The 20,381-nt window shown below is 24.8% G+C and overlaps 4 protein-coding genes across 5 annotated transcripts; all 4 read right to left on the bottom strand.

Annotated features, from left to right (window-relative positions):
* Nucleotides 1–3,097: 3,097 nt before the first annotated feature.
* LOC126904465 (uncharacterized) lies at nt 3,098–4,950 on the bottom strand. The gene is made up of 2 exons (XM_050683511.1): nt 4,507–4,950; nt 3,098–4,446 (listed from the first exon to the last, which is right to left on the bottom strand). Exon 2 carries the CDS (start codon nt 4,277–4,279, stop codon nt 3,476–3,478), a length of 804 nt encoding a protein of 267 aa, XP_050539468.1. The 5' UTR covers nt 4,280–4,446; nt 4,507–4,950; the 3' UTR covers nt 3,098–3,475.
* Nucleotides 4,951–7,057: 2,107 nt separating this feature from the next.
* On the bottom strand, nt 7,058–8,585 carry LOC126904151 (uncharacterized). The gene is made up of 4 exons (XM_050682905.1): nt 8,468–8,585; nt 7,791–8,259; nt 7,661–7,711; nt 7,058–7,596 (listed from the first exon to the last, which is right to left on the bottom strand). Exons 1-4 carry the CDS (start codon nt 8,516–8,518, stop codon nt 7,304–7,306), a joined length of 864 nt encoding a protein of 287 aa, XP_050538862.1. The 5' UTR covers nt 8,519–8,585; the 3' UTR covers nt 7,058–7,303.
* Nucleotides 8,586–11,171: 2,586 nt separating this feature from the next.
* Nucleotides 11,172–16,385, bottom strand: LOC126904150 (mucin-4-like). Its single transcript, XM_050682904.1, has 2 exons — nt 16,248–16,385; nt 11,172–13,605 (listed from the first exon to the last, which is right to left on the bottom strand). Exons 1-2 carry the CDS (start codon nt 16,323–16,325, stop codon nt 11,290–11,292), a joined length of 2,394 nt encoding a protein of 797 aa, XP_050538861.1. The 5' UTR covers nt 16,326–16,385; the 3' UTR covers nt 11,172–11,289.
* A 1,698-nt stretch (nt 16,386–18,083) lies between these two features.
* LOC126904152 (uncharacterized) lies at nt 18,084–19,677 on the bottom strand. 2 transcript variants are annotated; one of them, XM_050682907.1, is made up of 3 exons: nt 19,256–19,677; nt 18,629–18,929; nt 18,084–18,574 (listed from the first exon to the last, which is right to left on the bottom strand). In XM_050682907.1, exons 1-3 carry the CDS (start codon nt 19,298–19,300, stop codon nt 18,240–18,242), a joined length of 681 nt encoding a protein of 226 aa, XP_050538864.1. In that variant the 5' UTR covers nt 19,301–19,677; the 3' UTR covers nt 18,084–18,239. The 2 variants fall into 2 exon arrangements, with proteins under 2 accessions (XP_050538864.1, XP_050538863.1); XM_050682906.1 differs by having other exon boundaries at nt 18,084–18,929; nt 19,256–19,664.
* Nucleotides 19,678–20,381: the final 704 nt, after the last annotated feature.

Here is a 20,381-nt window from a genome sequence, read left to right as displayed (position 1 = left end):
AAAAAAAAAAAAAAAAAAAAAAAACACATCATAGTAAAATTAATACCTTCTTCGCTTCGCATCGAAGCTAAAAGTACAGCACAGTGGAATTATTATATAGTCAATATAGATGACTTCTGGCAGTGATTAATATAACTTTCCTAAAAAAGGTTTTCATTCAAATCCGTTAAATTTTACATAATTAGTGTATTTCAATTCAAAAATTGCTACATTGTAAAAATTTTTGAACGTCGAGTTTCTGATAATAAAATAATCATGAGATAATTTTATTTTTTAAGTTTTTAGTACACTTCAAGAACTTATAATGATATAAATTATGAGACATTCTGGAAAATGAGTTATAAACACAAGTTTATATGCGCGAGTAGATTTTTTAAACCTCCATGTACTTTAATTTTCATAAAAAAACATATATAAAAAAGCTTATCTCTTTTATATTTTATTAAAATTTCATTAGGATCATTGTTAAAAAAGTAAGTATAGCAGTTTTGGAATGTGGAAGAAATGTATGAAAATATCATTTTTTATGGTAGCGTAATTTAGTGATATTTATATCATAGTAAAACCAATATCTTCACAGCTTCTCATTGAATCTAAAATATTCTTTTAACGTAGTCTTAAAATGAAAAAACTTTTAAAAAATTACATTGAAATTCTAATTATATTTCAAATTATACAATTTGTCGGTTAGTTCTGTTCCACTCAATATTTTATTGGTTTTAAATATAACTGAGTTACACTTTCATGAATACTTGTAAACAAATTGATAAAATGTAATAACAATTTACATTTATACTGTATAGTACAATATTAGTTTCATCAAATAGATTAGGCAAGAGTACAAGCGTTGCATTTCATTCATATGAACAACGAATGGTTGCTCTTTAAGTTTTCCTGTGATCACCTACCTGATGTCTGTATAAAGTTATTCCAAAAGCATATTTGTAGAGAGAATCGTAGCTCTTGATAACTCTTCCCCTCAAATATTTTAAACGGTTGTTAAAAATGAATATTTTATATTATTAAAATTAAAAATTTATTTCCCCAAAAATACACGCTGGTATAACTTACCAGTTGTATTTTAACAAAATGACTATAGTATAAGAGCGACTTTCTACAAGGTATACAAAAATATTAAATATTGGTAAATGGTATGTGCTAAATATGTAGCATAGACTTTAAATACCCTTCAAATTATCACTTATGATCATCAAATGATTCACTGTACATAATATCACTTTAAATTATAAAAATAACTTCTTATCAAAAGTAATGCAATTAAAATTAACATCTATATACTATTTAATCCAGAGTAAAATTTTGGAAGACTCTGGTGCAGAGACTATTACACCTCAATTAACAAAATTTTCCTGGCTTCAAATTTAGTATTTTTAATACATATTTATGAAAAAAATACAGAAAATGTTCAGTTATGACGCTTTTTTTATCTTTAAGCGATACATTAGAATACAACAGAATATATATTAGTTATTTTTAGTATCTATTATTTGTTTATACACAAAGGGGAATAGTGCATCGTAGTGGATCATTCTGTTGCTACCTAAGCGTAGATGTGTGACCATACGGAATCTTTAACAGCGATACACGCTTTGCTTTCTTACTAGCTTCTTAAGTTATTATGAAGAAGGGTCCATAGGTGGTGTAAAATTCTGACAGATTGAAAGGTAGAGTCGACCCAAAATAGTTGAGAAAAAGACCGAGGAGATGATTGTTAATTCATATTCTATTGACGTAACTAACAAAAAAATTAGTAAATTATGGGAAGTTCCATAAATATATGAAGATCCTCTCTTTTAAAAATACTTATTTTTTATTCGTTAGGACAAATTTCAGAAGGGCATATATTAAAAAAAGTTATCAAAAAGTATTTCGAAGTAATTTTCTACTTGAAAGGTTCCTCTTATGATACACACTTTGGAACCCATTCAGGTTAAGTTACAGTTCATTCGCTGTGTAGAATATTTCTTTTGAATTAATTTTAGTATTATTTTGTAACCACTTTTTTAGCGGGTTACGGGGATTGCCATGAACGGATAATGTCTCGACATTTACATACTCCAATGGGGTGAGATTCTAAAAGTCAGAGTAATACGCGGTAATCTCTGGTATCAGATATTCGAAGTACCAAATATTTGTAGTAATAATCGCTTTATAAAATGTCAAATATATAAATGTCGGAGTATTATCAGTGCGTAGCAAATATGTTTTCTCATTTTTAACAATACTAAATTATATTTAAGTTGTATAATATTTTCTATTTTATGGCTACACAATGGCGTTACTCAATGTAACTTTTCCACAACGTTTAATCAGGTACTTGACTATGAAAATTTGTCACTTTATCATTTTGTTCCCTGATAATAGAAAGGTTTTAAGGGACATTTTTAAAAATGAAATTATCATAAAGGTATATATAACTTCATTTTTTTTAATTTAAATTAAGTTTATGTATAATGTGCAATGTATAATTTTAAAATTATACTCAATGTTTGAAACAAATTAAAATACTGTCTAAGAGTATAAATTAACACTTGAAATTAAAAACTTAGAACACCAATGGAAACAATGGTCTTGGATAGCAACTTAATAGATGTGATTTGTCTTCAATTGGCAAAAAAATGTTTTTTTACTAATTAAAATCTAATAAAATAAAATTATTATGGATAGAAAATTATTCTTCAATATTTTATTATAATTTAGCATACAATTTCTCAAAACAATGTATATTACTTTTCTAATTTTTAAGAATTTGTATATAAAATTTTTAAATTTATTAAAAAAGTTTAATAAAATTAATTAATTTACATAATTTTTTTTTATTGTGTTCAATAAAATAATAATCAGTTCAACAATTATAATGAATAGTAAAAAGTATAACAATAACAAAACTATGTTTTAATGCTTTAACAAATATGACAATAATTGCTATAAAAACTCTAAAATAGAAAAAAACTGAACATTATTCAAAATAATTGTTAAAGAAGCATTGTATTTAATGAACAAATTAAAAAAATCATTCATTTTAAATTTTTATTTGAAAGATTAGAAGAATAGAAAAGAAATTAATTAGAGATTAAATGACAAAGTCGGAACTCTTCAGGAAAGATATGATGGAAATATTTTTAACGGGGAAACGGGAATTAAGAATATTAGCTACGGAAGATGGCTTAATATTGTGAGTCGCTAAGAGGCTAAGTAGTGTATTTCTGTCGTTAATTAAGGCAGGATAATCAAAGAAAAGATAGGGAAAAACAGATAGAACTTCACTATCATGTAGGGGACAGAAGGGAACGCAATTTAAGGAAAGTTAATGAAATGCATAGTAGGTATAAGATTAATTTATATATTTTTACGCAATATGAATAATATTTTTATGTTATAACAAAAAAATAAAAATGAATAATTAAATTATTTAATATATGTGAACATAACTAATTATATAACAAGGTATTTTTTAGTCATGGTCGTAGGGAATTTTCAAACTAAAAATTGATGAAAGTTGATTTTCAAATGAAGGAGTAACATTAAATGATTCCAAAGAATTCTTATAGTTTTTTTGAGTGGCTATTGAATTAATAAACTGTGCTGAATTTGACATTGTTGGTGGTGTAGTATTTGATAACGAATTAATGCATTTCTCAATAATTTTCCAAGGTTGTGAAGTTGATGAAATAGCAGAATCTGTACATGGGTCTGAAATAGAAGTAGTAGTTGACTTCTCAGAAGATATTACTGAACACGAAACATTTTCAGAATTTGAGAATTCCGGTAAATTTATTGGGTTCGAATATGCTATATTAATATTTAAAGCGTCATATGGCTTTGAAAGTAACGTTGTAAAGGATGATAATGGTTGATAATATTGATTAGAAGCTTCATTTAAAATATTTAATTCACTATTCTTTTGATTTTTACATTTTGATATATCAAGTTTTGACTTTGAATTCAATGGTGAAACTTTGGCAGACGTTGAAGAATATGTAAGGCAGGCTGAAGGCAACGAATTATGTAAATAGTGAGTTGATGGTAAACAAGGTGTTAATAGTGATGATGGTCCCTTATTAGTATTAGGAGGAGATGCCGAATTTAATGAAGATCCATCAGATAACAATGGTGACAATAATTTTAATATAGCTTCATTATTATTTGGTAGTAAACATTGTGTTTTAAGCGTTGTTTGGCTTGGAATTAATATTTGGGTAGTTTGCGAATTTGTACCAGGAACAGTTACACTACTTGGAGTTACTTTGGAGTACATTGATGATAATAAATTTAAAATGAATGTTCTATAATCAGTAGATGTGTAAGACACAGGAGCGGAAACTGTAACGTTGGATTTTACTTCAGGAAGTAACACAGATGAAGGAACTTAATTTGAGCACAGTATGGTAGGGACAAATGACTTGGGATTACAGTATGGTGTACCTAAAAAATTTTATCCCATAAGTCAATCAAATAAATTAATTAAAAAACTTAAATTATTACCAGATATAGTATATGGTGTAGAAACTGATGCACGTGCTTGTGAATTACTAGTTGTACCTAATAATTTGTTGTTAAAAGTTGTAGTAGGAATCAAATTTGTATTATTAGCTGAACACTGATGACTGAGAGGAAATGAGTGTCAAGAACTGATTTAAAAGAGCCGGACTAATAGTTAATGAACTGTCAATTGTAGATACTATTGAAACTACGAATGGTATTTGTATTAGTTTTTGAAATCCATATGTTTCACATGGAGTTCTCTCCATGTTTGTTAATCTAAATTAAAATGAATTGCCTTTAATACTAAATATTGCAGTAATTAATTATAATGTTTTTAAACTTGTCATTTTTATATCTATTGGTTAAAAGACGATATGAATGAACTAATGTTAAAATTATTAGGTTTCATATTTTATAATATAAAATCAGAATTTTATATTTTTACTATTGTCACGTATAAAATTATACTAAACCATACATTATCGAAGTTTGTCAGATAGAATTATACTGTATTTTGGAAAATAATATTCCAATATTGTGCCTCATTAAAACACATGTTTATTCATCATAATTACTAAACGTCAACTAGTCATTATATATAGAGGTTATCGAACAATACTGATATGTTAAAGGGTGAAAAATACGTATAATAGTAAACAACATAAGAGTTATACTTTTCGCATTCCAAAAATCATATTTTTTTATATAAATGAAAAAATTACATAAATAACAAAAATTTATTTCAAGGTAGTTCTGATGACATTTATCAATGACTTTTTTCTAATTACTATAATTAATTTTTTTTTTTAATGATATCGACGAACAAGTTTCTGGGGCTTATGTCCTCGGGTTCCCTCTGTATGAGAACCACCTCATATTAGTTATAAACGTTTTTTATTCGTTTTTCATTAATTAAATTTTGTTATTTAAAATAACGTAAAATATTTACAAGATTAAAATGACATCCCATTAAATGTTCATTAAAACGACAGTTCTACAAAACCAACTGTAGTTAAATTAAATTCAATATTTTTCTGTTTATAAAGTAAAACGAGAACAATTAATTTAAATTATTATTTTGAGAAGGAGACAGGCTAACCTTAGTTTACTACTAGCGCCTCAAAAGGATATATGAATCGAAATTTTGTTTTTTTAATAATTTACACCATGTTCTTAAAACATGGAGATTTTAATTTTGAAAAATAATGGAGTACAAAACTTTAGTAGAGTATAATTCAATATGAAAATGTCATACAACTATTAATTTAATTAATTTAGGAGTATTGTAACAAAATTATTACTTTTAAAAATATTCATTCGAGTATTTCTTCAACAAATTGTTGTGTCAATCACAAAACCAGGAATTTCAATTTTTTGAGATCATTAGAAGAAAAAAAAAACACACCATTTTTGTATAACTAATAATTATCGAACAAGGTTTTTTGAATACCTCATTTTTTCAATAAAAAATAGAGATTTTTTATTCTGATAACGCTTAAAATACGTGTCAATACTAAAAATATAAATTAAAAAAAAAAAACAATTTCTTAATGTAGGAGATATAGGTTTAAAAACTTTAACTGGAAGTCTGGTACAGATTCTATTATTTTATTTATTATTTGCCATTTTGTCATGCCCCTCCTTCCATTCATATATAAAATTATTCATCATTTCTGAAATACTCGTTCAATATTAATTATCGACCAGTTATTTTCTTAGCTAGGTAATTTTCTAAGCTAGTGTAATTAAACACCTGCCTTTGAAAGAAAAATGTTTTTTTTTAGGAATGGACATAAAAAATATTTAACGATATATAAATTGATAAATAAATATTACAAAACAAAACCAAAAAAAAATTTTCAGGATAATTATTTAAGTAAAAATTTAGTGGTTAAAATTAATTCAATCGCCCATGTTTATATGTTAATATTGGACAAAAATGTTTATTCTACAAACATTTTTTTACTTCTTTAAATCTACGTTCTCAACATAATTTTTAACAAATTTCTACGAAACCTTTAAGCTATTTTTGAGATTTTTTATTTTTACTATTAGCTATTTATAATAATCAAAGAAACATTTATTGTAATTTTACTGTTTTTTTGTATTACAAATAAATATTAAGAAATACACATTTAATTATGCATAGTTTTTATTTTAGAAAATAAATGCCTCAAAGCAATTAATCATCATTTTTTAAGTATAATCCATAATGTTACATATATTATATAAAAAGGTTTGTAATGATTTCAGAAAATCTTACCACACATTATTACTTCTATTTTTTTAACAACTTTATATTTTTAAGTTATAATTTCCAATTTTTAACGGAAAACATTAGATGATATCATATATTGTTCCGGAAAAACAAAATATTCTTAAGAATAATTGATATTACTCAAATTATACAATTTCATGATTACTACTTTTTTAATAGATCTTCATTCATTTCTTAAAAAATAATTATAGCATTTTCTTTTTCAATAACTCTTAAGTAATATTATTGTTATTTAAAATTTGTGACAATAAAAAAATATATAAAATAAAAATGTATTGTATTTCATTTTTAACTTTTTATTGTTAATTAAAAATACTTTATTTTTAACATTTTTTTAATAATAATAATTTTTTTCAATTGAAACTAAAAATAATTTACTAATAAAGAAATGTTAGTATAATTGTAATTTAAAAAGTAATTAAAATATTTTTAATTCAACATATTAATTACTTATGTTTACATTCAGACTTTTCAAAACATTATTACTACTGAATACATTTTTTATTAAACAACAGCTGCTTATAAATTTGTTTCAATTTTTGCAGGATTTTGTTCAATAGTACTAGACGTTAATTTTTCAGGTAAAACTTTTTCACTTTTTACATTATTTAGTAAACTTTCTACAATTTCTTTTTGTGTTAAGCTATTAGAGGTTGCTGTAGATGGTACTATAAAATTACACACAGCAGTATAAGTTTGTGGTTGTGTATTCATCAGCTTAGACAAAATATTTTGAAGAATTACGTTTGAATTTTGTGTACTACAAGAGTGTATTGAGTAATTTTGATCTACAATTGGGTATTGATTTAGACCTAAAATTTAAACAAAATTGATTTTTAATGATAGCTCATTTGATTGAGTTATTATAAATATTACCATAAGAATTAGATTCATAATTATTTGTTTGAATTGGATATTGATTCATTCCTAAAAGTAATTAATATTATAATTATTCATTGTATAGTTTAAAAAAAAAATTTCAATCATAAGTATTTTTTTATCTTACCATAAGGATTAGCTGGGAATGAGTTCTGCATGAAATTCGGTTTAAAATGTATTGGCCACGGATTTATTCCGGTAGGTGCTGATCGGGGTTTAAGTTGATTAGAAATAGAATAAGATTCTTCGTTATTCAATTTGCTTGATTCAGTAGACAAAGGCAGTAAATTTGATAAATAATTATTCTCAGTCGTGCCAAGGTCTGGATTCTTATTTACAGTGGATGTAGGATAATTCAACTGTGCAGAATTTGTTTTTAATAATGACAAATTACAATATTTAGAATATGAAGGCAAAGTTCTTAGATAATTTGCAAATGCAGGATTAAGTCCAGAGTAGGATATTGATGTTGATTTACACGACGGATATATTTTTGATATCATAGCTATAACTTCAGGACTGAGACCAGATGATTCGAGAGGCGTAGATGTAAGCGTTATAAAATTGCCCACATTAGATGTTGGTGCATTGTAAACCTAGAATAATATATTTATTTTGTTGCATTAGTGATAATAAAAGATGATCAAGTAACTGATTTGACGTCAAATTGATATAAATATTTTATCTAAAATTCTATTTTTTTCATGTTATTTAGGTCAGATATTTTAATAGGAAATTTAAGATACAATTAGTGTAAATTACTTACAGAAAATAAAAAGTTTATATGTATATATTTTAACATACCTCAATAACAATTGCTACAGCAATAACAATAACACTTTTCAAAATCACCATGTTTATTTTTTTTTTTTGAATACTTAATTAGTCTCTAATTACATTTGGACTTGAATATAACAATAGCTAATAAAATTTATACTTCTTATTTAAATGATCTAAGAAATGTTTATCTTTTTTTTATCAATATAGGTCACAAATTCGTCTTAACCAACTAATTTATCAAATTTTACAGTTCAAAAAACCTTCAAATTTTTCAAAAAATATGTAAATATTATAGCTTGTCAATTAAGTATCTACACTCAAATCATTATATTTATCGTCGTTGTTTTTGTTTATATTAAATGTTTATGCTTCTTCTAATAATTTTACCTTGAACTTTATTTATGTATCATTTTACACTACTGCGGATATTTAAATAATTACTAGTCATCTACTTACGTTACAATCAACTGAATAAAATAAAATAAATTTAAATTATCCCCAAATTTTTTTTAATATACGTTTAATTAACAGATTCTTAAGTAAGTAAAATATCCAAGTATATTTAAAATCAAACACACACGCACACACACACACACACACATATATATGTGTATTATTATTAGTAAAACTAAATAATTAGTTTTAATATAAATACAATTGTTTCTTAAAAATTATTATTTTATAAAAGCGTATTTAATAACATTGCATTTATTTTAATGGTTTTATGATATATTATAGTTTTTTTTTTAACAAAGTATTCATGAAGTTTTTTTAAATATAGCTTTCGGAAGTAAACTAAAACCTTTAATTATTATTAACAATTAGATAAAAAAGAAATATAAAAATGGTCATTATATATATTTTTATGGAAAAACTAATGCTGTTACAATATTACCATATTAGTTTTTATTTATGGTATACAGTATTCATATAAAATTGACTTATAACGACACATTTATAGAATAACTATTGTTAATTTTTTTTCTAATGTGATATATTAATTTAATTAATTCCTTATAAAAGCAAAATAATTATACAGATTAGAGAAATTTGTACTTAATTATAATATATTACTTTTTATTAGTTAGTAAAAAATTATAATTATTTTTTATACGATATTGTTCAAATTAAATATATAACATTTTATATGAATGTGTGTTGAAAAATCACATAGTAAGTAATAAAATTAAATATTTGAAAACTGATGACTAATTTAATCATTATTAGCTTTTAAAGTTTCTATGCGATATTAAGTATAAATTGTTCTTTTCTCAGTTCATTTGTTAATCTAGTAAACTAGGCTAACAATTGCCACCTAGTAAATCTTCTCTATCGTCTAGTTAGCTGAATTTTTTAATTTTTTTCTATCCAATCGGACGACAAAAATTTGTTAAAAAATACTTATACTATAACCGGGTGTTAATGTTGAGAAAATAATTTTTTTTTTGTCACTTGTGCGAATTGTTAAAAAAAAACCTGCACGGTGGTGTCGCGGCACAGTAGGAACGTGGTACAGTGGGGAAGTGGCATAGTTGGGTCAAGTATAATGATATCTGACAGTGATTAAAATCACTATCATAAAAAAAGCTTCGATGCAAAATTGTCGATAGTGTTTACTTTAAAAAAAATTGGTGGATTATTCCAAAAGCTACATGATCTCCTATTTCCTTATTTATATCCTGATTATAAGTTTTATGATTTATAAGTGTAATATATGAATAAATATATAAAGGGAAATGGTTTTATTTAAAAAATAATTATGTCGAATGAAAGAGATATATAAGTAGTATTTATCATAAAAAGATTGTATTGATCCATACATTTTTAAAAAAGTTATATAACATAAAGTTAAAAATGTAAAATATAAAATTGAGAATTTTTATACAAAAAAGGCATACAGTAGTCATTTTCATTGTAAAATAAAGTCTTATAAAGAATTTTTTTTTCCACAATAAAGTGTATTACATTACCTTTAATTTAATGTATATATATAAGTGTCACTATTTCCGGAACATTTTGAAAAGTTAAATTAAAAAAGTTGTCATTATGAATCCCTCCCTGTGGGCAGGTAAAAGGTCAAATTTATAAAAAAAAATATACTAAATAATAGGTTAAGACATCATGCATCTATATAAAAAATTAGGTTTATATGATCTTTTTTGATAAAGTAAAAAAAATTTTAAAAATTTAAAAAATTAACCATTTTTTTGGGCATTTCCCTCATTTACGGGGAACCAAAGAAATTTTTTCAATTTTTGAAGGTAATGTCTTCGACTAGATACATTTTATGATCTTTTGACGTATCGTTGAAAGAAATCGGTTTTGTGAGTGCTGAGAAAAAGTGGTAACAAACACAAAAGAAAAATTAAAAAAAAAACGCATAATAGTAATATACTGCTTTTGCTAGCTGAAAATTTAAAATAGCTTTTATACTAATAAAATTAATTGAATAGAATTTTTGTTACTACCAAATGTTATTTACTTATTTCGTAAAAATATAACTATAACAAAAAAGTATTGCACATTTAGTATCTTATCATAAAAATTTCTTAATAAAGGTTTTAGTTTCTGTTATATATTTTCATTAAGAGAGAAAGTAAATTTTTGATATATTAAAGAATAATTTGTAACATTCTTTCAATTTAAAATATTTATTACACTAATTGTATGTTTATAATGTAAAACTAAAATATTATTAAAATACAATTATATTATTGTAATACAATAGTATTTAAATTACTAATAATGTTTTAATAATTAATTTTATCATATATTAATTCATTTTAATTGTTAAATTATATAAATTTCTATAATGTATAATACAATAAATATAATTGAAAATTTGACTATGATTTAATGTTATAGTCTAATTTTATTTCAGACATTGAGTTTAATAACGATTTTGAATACGATACATCTGATTGTGAGTTTGGTTCAGTTTTATTTTCTGTAGTGAATGATGTGTCTGTAAGCAATAAATCTGACGAAGTGCAAGTCTTTTTTGAAGGCGTTGTATCTGAAGGACTGGGTAAACTCAGTACGTACTTCAATAGATCTGAATTAGAATTAAACAGTGGTTTTGAATTCAAAAATTGTGATAGAACAGGTGGAGATGTTAAAGATTGTGAGGAAGAATCAGGAACTAAAATAGAATTATGATGTATAAATTGAGGAGATTCAGATTTGTCATCGACATAATAATGATTATTTGCAATTGAATTTGGAAAATCTGTTTGTTTACTTTGAAAAATCGGTGAACTTGGAGAAAGTTTTGAAGAAGACGAAGTTTTTTCCAAAACTTTAGAGGTTAAATTAGAGGACAAATTGTATTTTGAATGAGATTCACATGGAGAATTTTGCAAAGGAAGAGAATGATTTAAAAGGTTTAAAATTAATTTTACTAAATCTGTTTGTGAAGTTGTTGAAGAATTACAATGTTTTGTTAATGGAAATAGAGAATCAAAATCATTTAAGCCATTTTTTTGAAGTTCTGAGGAATCAAATGATTGAGAATCCAGTGAAAAGTTTTTATAATTAAAATCTTGTTGAAGAGGAGTTTTCTGTAATTTTGATGTATCGCTTTTAAACTCAGAATTTACGCTTAATAATGAACACGGTAATTTAGAAGAAGTAGACGTTGCAGAATCTTGAATAGAGTCAGGTGTAAAAAGTGGAGTTAGTTTTGGCTGAATTAATGAAGAAGAATACGAGTCCTTCATTATTTTATATTCAGGCATTTGACATGATACATCTGGCAACGATAATGAAGGAGAGTAATTCGTAGACTGTATCGTTGTTTCTGGATTTTGGTTTTTCGATGTTAAAAATGAATTTGAATTTAAATGAGATGAGAGTGCTTCTTCTTTTGTTAGAGGATTTTGTGATAAATAACTTGATTTCGTATTTGTAAAATCTTGGTTTGGAGATATTGAGATAGGAATTAATTCTTTTGATGAGTATTTATTGAATGTTTGATCAGATTCTGAATGTACCAATGATTGTATAACATGATTTGGAATATATGATTCGAAATTTAATAAATCTGTATCATTAACTATAGAACTATTTGAATTTGGCGAAGATATCTGAGATTCTATTGAACTGGAAGTTTTTCCATTACAATCAGATTGAAGGGTATTAGGATATTTATTTTGAGTAGAATGTTCCGTCAAAGAATGAATTGAAGGTGGGTTAATTTGATTTGTTGAAGTTGTTTCTAAAGTATGAAGTAAATTATTTTGAAGGTTCATGTTTGTCCTCAATGTATTTAAATATTTTATTAAGAAGTTTTCAGAGCACGATGAATCAGTTGATAATGAAGATAATACAGGTGTATTTGGAATTAATTCATCATTTTTATTAATAGGTAGAGGTGTTGATAGTTGAGAAGAACATTGGCTAGATAAATAATTCAATACAGCTGGCTTAATATTTGTCGCTTGATATGATGATATTTGTGGTAATATAGGAAGAGGTGCTTTTTGTTGAAGTAAAGGACATGATGTCGGGCTATTAGACGGTGATTTAATAGCTGAATTTAGAATTGGGATTACTGATTTTAAAATGTCTGGATTTGAATTTTGATTTGTGAAAGTAGTAGACTCTATTGAAGGCAATGTCATTAATGTTGATAAACATGGTTGTGAATAAATTTTAGTTTCAAAAATTTGAGTTAATGTGGAACGTAAGGCTGTTATTAACTGTTCAAAAATTTTAGATTTTAAATCAGGTGTTAAAGAGGCTTCTGAAGAATGCGTTGACTCAGTAGTAGGAATTTTTAGTTGAGATTTTATATCACTTGAAGCTGTTACAAAATTTTCATTTAGAAGAGGAGTTATACCAGAAAATGCGGATTTTAAGAGTTTAATTTTCGTGAGTAATTTAAGTTTTGAAGACAACGGTAGTCTAGGGAAATAACTGGAAATTGATGATAAAGTCAGAGGACCCGATTGGTTTGATAATAAATATTTTAATGTAATAAAAGTTTTATCATTAGAAAGTTGATCAACAGTAGAACAGGGTAAAGGATCATTTTTTATTGAATTATTTTGTATGTAAGATAACAACATCGGATTTGATGACAACAGACTTAAAACAGCTTCAGATGGAGAAATTAAAGGCATTGACGACCGTTTAAATTGATTTATTGGTTCACAACGTGTCTGAAAAATTATTGAAATTTCCCCTATAAGGATAAACATTTCAAACTAAATATTTTTTTCTAAATTATAAATGTGTGGCTATTTTACAAAAGCTGATAGATCATTTTTAGCAATTTTTTAAAAGACTAAAAAAAATTAACAATTAAAATGCTGTCATATAAAAATTAATATTTATGAAATGCGAAAAAAAATTTTATCGATATTGACTCATCAATTTTTGGCAATTATATAATATTTTATGTCTCAATTTTTTTGCAACTTATCAGCTTCAGAATATGAGTCACAGAAAACATTATTTTCTAATTTTATTAAAGATATATGCTCCATTAAATAGATGAAAATAATTAATGATAATATGTTTAAGTGTAAACTATTGGGGATAAACATAATAATTTCACGTTAATATTCAATGATAATGATTACACTAATTTCTAAATATGGTCTTTTTTAAAACATAGCAAAACTAAAAAAATTTTTAACTCTTTATTATACTTTGTTTATCATTTTTTATAGTATATGTCATTTAGAATACATAAAATGAGGACTTGGAATCAATTACATAATATAGATCAAATAAATAGCTCATAATATTTTGAAATTTGAAGAAAATTCTAAACAAAATGTAAAACTCTTTAACAATAAATTATACTTTCCCTTTAATTACCTTTATAGTGTGTTCAGTAAGTAAGGAAACAGGTCAATTGTTACAAACAATAACAATAATAGAAATCTGTTTCCTTATTTACTGAACACATAAAATTATTTTTTTAATTTATTAAAAAAATATTAAATTCCGCCTTCGTCCATCTAAGACATTTAGATCATTTTATATGATAAGTTATAACATTGCCACTTAAAATATTTTTCGGGGATTAATTCAAATTTAATTTATTTGGATACATAGTACATTGGGTTGGTTGGTTATTGACTTTAAGTCAATAACCAACCAACTATTTAAAGTCCTTAAATAGTATTTAAGGACTTTAAGTCCTCTAATTTATAACAAAAAAGTAACATTTATTATTCCTAGAACAAAACGGTCTATGCGTGCTCTGCGACAAAATTAACATTATTTTCAATCATACATGCTGTAAACTATGAAAAATTGAGATAAGTACATAATGTAAACTGCGACAAAGTCATAGGATATATATTATGTAAGCTGTAATAAACTTTTTTAAATAAGAAATCATTCGTTTTCTGACTTTTCAATTATTATGTATATCTTAGGTCCGACAAATAACTAAACTTATAAACTGAAATACACTACAGACAAATTTTAATAAACATTTTATACAGTGAACTATTTTATGTTTAAATGTTTTTTATACAACTACTAAAGCCTATTAGATGATACTAAAATGTTATTTAAATAGTCGGTAAAATACAGAAAAAATTAATACTACACTATAAAATATGATCTTTTCTAATAATTTTTAAAAATTAGAGCAGTAGCGTTTTCGATAAAGTGTGAATTGTGGAATATACATTTATATTTTGCAAAATAATAAAAAAATTTTAGTTTATTATAACTATAAATTTAAAATTCATTAAAAATCCAAAATAACGACGCAAAAAAATTGATTTGTGCAAATCAAAAATGCAAAGACAATATTTAGTTTGAAAATAGATGATAAAATTATAAAATAAAAATCTTTTTTTGAACACAATAATATACAGGATTAATTGTTTCAAACAATTAAACTTCATGCAGTAACATTGTAAAGCGAAAACTGAATGACAGTAATATTAACGAATAATTCATTAGAAGGTAACAATTACCTTCTAAAATTGTTTGAAAAATATTTCAAAGTTTAGAAAATAATACATAACTATTAACTAATGATGTTTATAAAACTGCCAATATATGATCAATAATATATATCTTATATATACTGTATTGAAGGATTAATAAATGTATTGAACAAATAAAAAATTTTTGAAAATATTGACACGTAAATGTAATATTGACAATATCTATAATATTTAGCGGACGTGATAATTATATATTGATCAATAATGATGTTGATGTCAATGTTTATCAATATTTTGACAAAAATATTGGTCAATATTCAGGAAACAGGTCAATTGTTATAAACAATGAGAACTATAGAAACCCGTTTCCTTACTTACTGAATATTCTATATATTGATTTTATAAATTATGTCTATTTTGTCTGATTATTTATTTATAGACCGCATATATTCCTAAAAATGTATATAATGAAAAACTGAAATTTCAACATCACTCCCTCAAAATATTTATAAAATGCATCAGTCTTTAGAATCTATGAACATTTTAGTTAATAAAAATGAAAAGTTTTTTTTGAAAATATTGAAGATTTTTTATATTATTATTTTTACTTGTAATACAAATTTAAAATGTTTTATGAAAAAAAAATATATCACAGCTTGTATAATGTCTATATATAATTTTTCGCAGTAAACATCATGTGTGAGTAAACTTTATATGAGCGATTTAAAAAAAATGCTACTTATGTCGCAGTTTACCATCTCCCAACACTTTATATGTACTAAAATAATGTAAAAATTAACTTATAAGTTAGACTAACTAAATTGAGTTTGTATAAATAGTTATAAATTAATTTGGATGGAGGACTTTGTTAATACATAATTTCATACCTTGATTAAAATGGTTAATAAGATCACAACTGATAACTTAAAATAAAACATTTTGTTTTGAATTTCATCTGTCAACATTCACGACCAATGATTTTGAATTCCTAACAAATCGAAGTATTTATAAGGACGCTTTTATCGTTACATCATCTGACATGTTTAACAATGTGTATCATTTGTATAGTTGATAGTGTTTTGGATGTCCAAGGTTTTATTAATCATAAGAAATATGAATTACGTAATTCAAGATAAAATTTAATTTAAACAAAGATATTTAAAATTATAACTTATGAATCAGTTGTTCAATTCAGTTTTTATCAAGACAAATATTTGTTTTTAACTATAGTTGCCTTATAGTTTATTGAACTTTGCTGTACTTACCATTTGACAAAGAACGCCCTGAGATATTTTAAAGAGGGATTTACATTTTTAACCATCACTAGACCACTTTTTACATTTTATTTTAAAAAATAATGCAACTTAAATATAAAATTATTGCGGGCCTACTTATGGCGATAAAACTATTTATCAGTCAGCCTTTTGTTAAGGCTAACTTTTTTACGATGTCGCTCTCAAAAATGTTTCTATCAGTTGAGAAGATCGAGTGATATTCAGTGAGTAATAGTAATAACCTAGTTTTCTACAAATCTATTATAGCAAAATATCAGGTGACCACATCAAATAATTAATTAGGTTACCAAAACCTTAAAAACGTGATTTATAAATATCAGTTTAGTGTTGTCTCTTAAAAGTTGTTTTAAAGGTTTAACACAAATATTTTATAATACTCGTTTTCTAAAAACTCTTTTCAAGATAAATTTATTTTGTTATATTTTACTTTGGTAATAATATAAATAACAAGCAAATTGTAATGGATACAAATCTATATTAAAAATTTTGTTACACTAGTTAACAAAAAAATTAGTCATGAGTTTTTAAAACATTTTAAAATTTGAGTGATCATTATTTTCTCCAGGTCAAGGGAAAACATGACTTAAAACTAAAAAAAAAACATATTTACACTAATTAAAAAAATATGAAACGTTAGTATATTGTACCTCACATGTTGATACTTAATATTGTTAGTAATTGTATGTTTTTTTTACTAACGGTTTGTAAAAAACTTAAGTTGTTGCAATTTTTCCATTTTCTCCTACCGAAAAAATCTTTATAAATTAAAAAAGAAATAATTAAAAAAATTTCTTCTTAAATCACTATCACTATATTGTGTCAAATAAGAACGTCGCCGTGATTGACCAGTAAAAATTATAAACTCTGGATATGAATTAACATCATTCAACGCATAATAAAATGCGTTGAGTGATGTTAATTCACATTTCTCTTGTGGCCATGTAACGGCTAAATTTTTTAATTATCTTATCAAAACAAGTAAATAATTGACGATTTTATTTGTTTAAAAATTAGTTTTATTCGTTGTCGTGTTATGTACAAGGGCCATTATCTTCAATGCAAGATATTACAGGTAAAACAAATTTGATGAAGTATGTTAAATTAACATTGACGAACTTCTATGATAATATGAACACCGAACGCATGAAAATTATTAAAATAACCTTGAATCCTTCTCATAAATACTTTTAGGCCTTATAGTACTTATTTGTTAAAATTGCTATATCAGCACAAACATTTAATATATTAAACACAATTTGCATATGCTTAATTCAGAAATGAACTAATCCATATAGATGTATTTTATTTTATAAACAGTACAATGTTTTTATTGATATTATAACTATAAATTATTCGCTGAGCGAGTAAAAAAAAAGCAATGCTGTAATACAATAATTCGATTGAAAATTAAAAACAAATAAATACTCGTTTTGAATTATTCGTGTAAATTTTAATAGATAATCAAAATAGTATAAATAAATTTAAAATACAAAGCACGATTAGGAATAAAAAAAAAAATAACGTAAACGTTATATCCAGCCCTTATAAAACTTAATCAATTAAAGAGTAATTCTCTTACTGTAACTACATTTGCTTATTACATTGATATGCGTTTGCCAAAAGCTGCAGTTTTTGTAATATATCTGGATTTGTCACTAATAAACTGTACAAAAAATACAAGTTTTCAGATGATAATTGTTGGCTTACTAGAGACTCGGCTACATCAATAGGATTTGTTTTACATTCAGTTTTCGTTTCGTGTACGGGAGTTCCGATATCACACTCTGGGACAGTAAATGGGTTATATACAGGTGGTGGAGTAACTAAATATTTTGAATAACATGGCTGCATACAATTGTGTAGAGGCGGTGGAGTGATTAAATAGTTTGAATAGCCTGGCTGCACATAGTTTTGTAAAGGTGGTGGAGTAGTTAAGTATTTTGAATAGCTTGGCTGCACATAGTTTTGTAAAGGTGGTGGAGTAGTTATATAATTTGAATAGCCTGGCTGCACATAGTTTTGTAAAGGTGGTTGGTAATGTTCAAGTCCGGGATTACTGTCACATACCTTTTCTTGTAAGACATTAGACAGCACTTTAAGAAGAATTGGGGTTAAGGATGACTTTTTATTAATTTTAGGAAACGACAAAATTTTAGCCGTTACTTTTGTAGGTAATAAAGTTTGTTCTACCGAAGGATTGTTATTTTTGACTGAATTGCTTCCAGATGGACACGATAAATCATATGGTTGATTAGGATACAAAAATGCTCTTGTCTATAACAATAAATTAAAATACAAAATTACAAACAATAAAAAATTTAATCACTGAAATAATATTTATAAAAAAAATTAAGTGTCTTCTATCATAAAATAAAGTAAACACAATTAAATTTTAAATTAATAATTTTTTTTGTATACCTAAAAAAGTCAGTTCAAACTTAAATTTAATAATAAGATAAGAACGAAAATACGACATATATTAAACGCTTCAAATGGTAAAAAAATATTGGGTTGAGGTCAATTAATTCGTACGGATAATATTACGAACACTATGAAAACAATACACAAAAACATTAGTGACGTAAAAAAAATTATATCACCTCGGCAAAAACAGCAAGAACCAATACAGTGAAAAAAAATTTCATTTTTCATGGGTTTTCTATATAGCGTTTGAATAGTTTTATCGACTAAGAATAATATCTTATGAATAAATTTAACTGTTTCGATGTCTTAAGTAGGTACACGACAAACAGTCGATAGTGTTTCAGAAACGTCACTTGCTTAATCAGTACACAATTTATTTAAAAATAACATTTGTCATTATATCTTCTAAATTTCATTTGTTTTACTCTACGATTATAGTCACATTTGTTGATGAAGAAATGTTAAATGCAGAAGAATATACTTCAAATTTTTCAAAGCTGTTTATGTCATGGATACATTGTTATTACACATATTTAACACGTACAAGTTGATTTCGTTGAAAATTTCCTCAGGCGTAATTCGATGATGCTCGAAAAAACGTGCTAAGTCTAAAATACATAACATTCAGAGACCAAAAATACATTTTTTATAATTATTTATAATACTTTTAAATTGCTCGTTTTCTATAAGTTTAACGATTCTTGAAATTGTTATATTAAAGTACTTTAAATGTTACCATGTTTTAAGATATTGTTCACATTAATAAGGTCTCATAATAAACTTTTTTTAAAACAGGCCTCATTCCTAAAAATATTTAACTAATTATTATTAATTTGATTTTTGTTTCTAAAAAATCTGAGAATAGTAATAAGAGAAAAAAATTGAGAATAGTAAAACACGTACGATTTGAATAACCTACATTTTTTTCTTTGATCTAAGAATTTATGATTATATTATCAAATCCTAAATTGATAAATTATAAAATCAGACGAACAAAAGTATATAAACATTCTATAAATAAACATTTGTTTTTTTTTTTAATTTGCAAGTCAGTGTAAAAATATTTGGGTAACAGACAGGAAAATATTTCAAATAATTCATCTAAAGTTATTTTTAATGAAATAGTATAATTAATTATTTAAAATAATTTGGTAATATGTTCAAAAGTTAATACTCTAAATATATATTTTACTATTTTTAGCAAACATATAAATTCCACTTCAAAGGCAGTAAATTAATAACATAGTAACAACGTCTGTTCAATAATCTTAGCACAAAAAAAAAAAAATTAATTTTACCAAA

This window comes from Daktulosphaira vitifoliae, unplaced genomic scaffold, assembly GCF_025091365.1.
Source record: "Daktulosphaira vitifoliae isolate Bord-2020 unplaced genomic scaffold, ASM2509136v1 Scaffold_4, whole genome shotgun sequence".
NCBI lineage: Eukaryota > Metazoa > Arthropoda > Insecta > Hemiptera > Phylloxeridae > Daktulosphaira > Daktulosphaira vitifoliae.
Note: the sequence above shows the minus strand (reverse complement) of the source record. Positions and strands in the feature narration are given on the sequence as shown.

Bases quoted from the DNA above. Each gene is read 5' to 3' on its own strand.
- LOC126904465 (XM_050683511.1), bottom strand. From the start codon at position 4,279: ATGTACTCCAAAGTAACTCCAAGTAGTGTAACTGTTCCTGGTACAAAT.
- LOC126904151 (XM_050682905.1), bottom strand. From the start codon at position 8,518: ATGGTGATTTTGAAAAGTGTTATTGTTATTGCTGTAGCAATTGTTATT. The intron at 8,260-8,467 runs GTATGTTAAAAT...ATATTATTCTAG, and splicing joins CTGTAGCAATTGTTATTGAG to GTTTACAATGCACCAACATC. The intron at 7,597-7,660 runs GTAATATTTATA...TTTAAATTTTAG, and splicing joins TTATGAATCTAATTCTTATG to GTCTAAATCAATACCCAATT.
- LOC126904150 (XM_050682904.1), bottom strand. From the start codon at position 16,325: ATGTTGACAGATGAAATTCAAAACAAAATGTTTTATTTTAAGTTATCA. The intron at 13,606-16,247 runs GTATGAAATTAT...ATAATTTTTCAG, and splicing joins TATTAACCATTTTAATCAAG to ACACGTTGTGAACCAATAAA.
- LOC126904152 (XM_050682906.1), bottom strand. From the start codon at position 19,300: ATGAAATTTTTTTTCACTGTATTGGTTCTTGCTGTTTTTGCCGAG. The intron at 18,930-19,255 runs GTGATATAATTT...TTATTGTTATAG, and splicing joins TTCTTGCTGTTTTTGCCGAG to ACAAGAGCATTTTTGTATCC.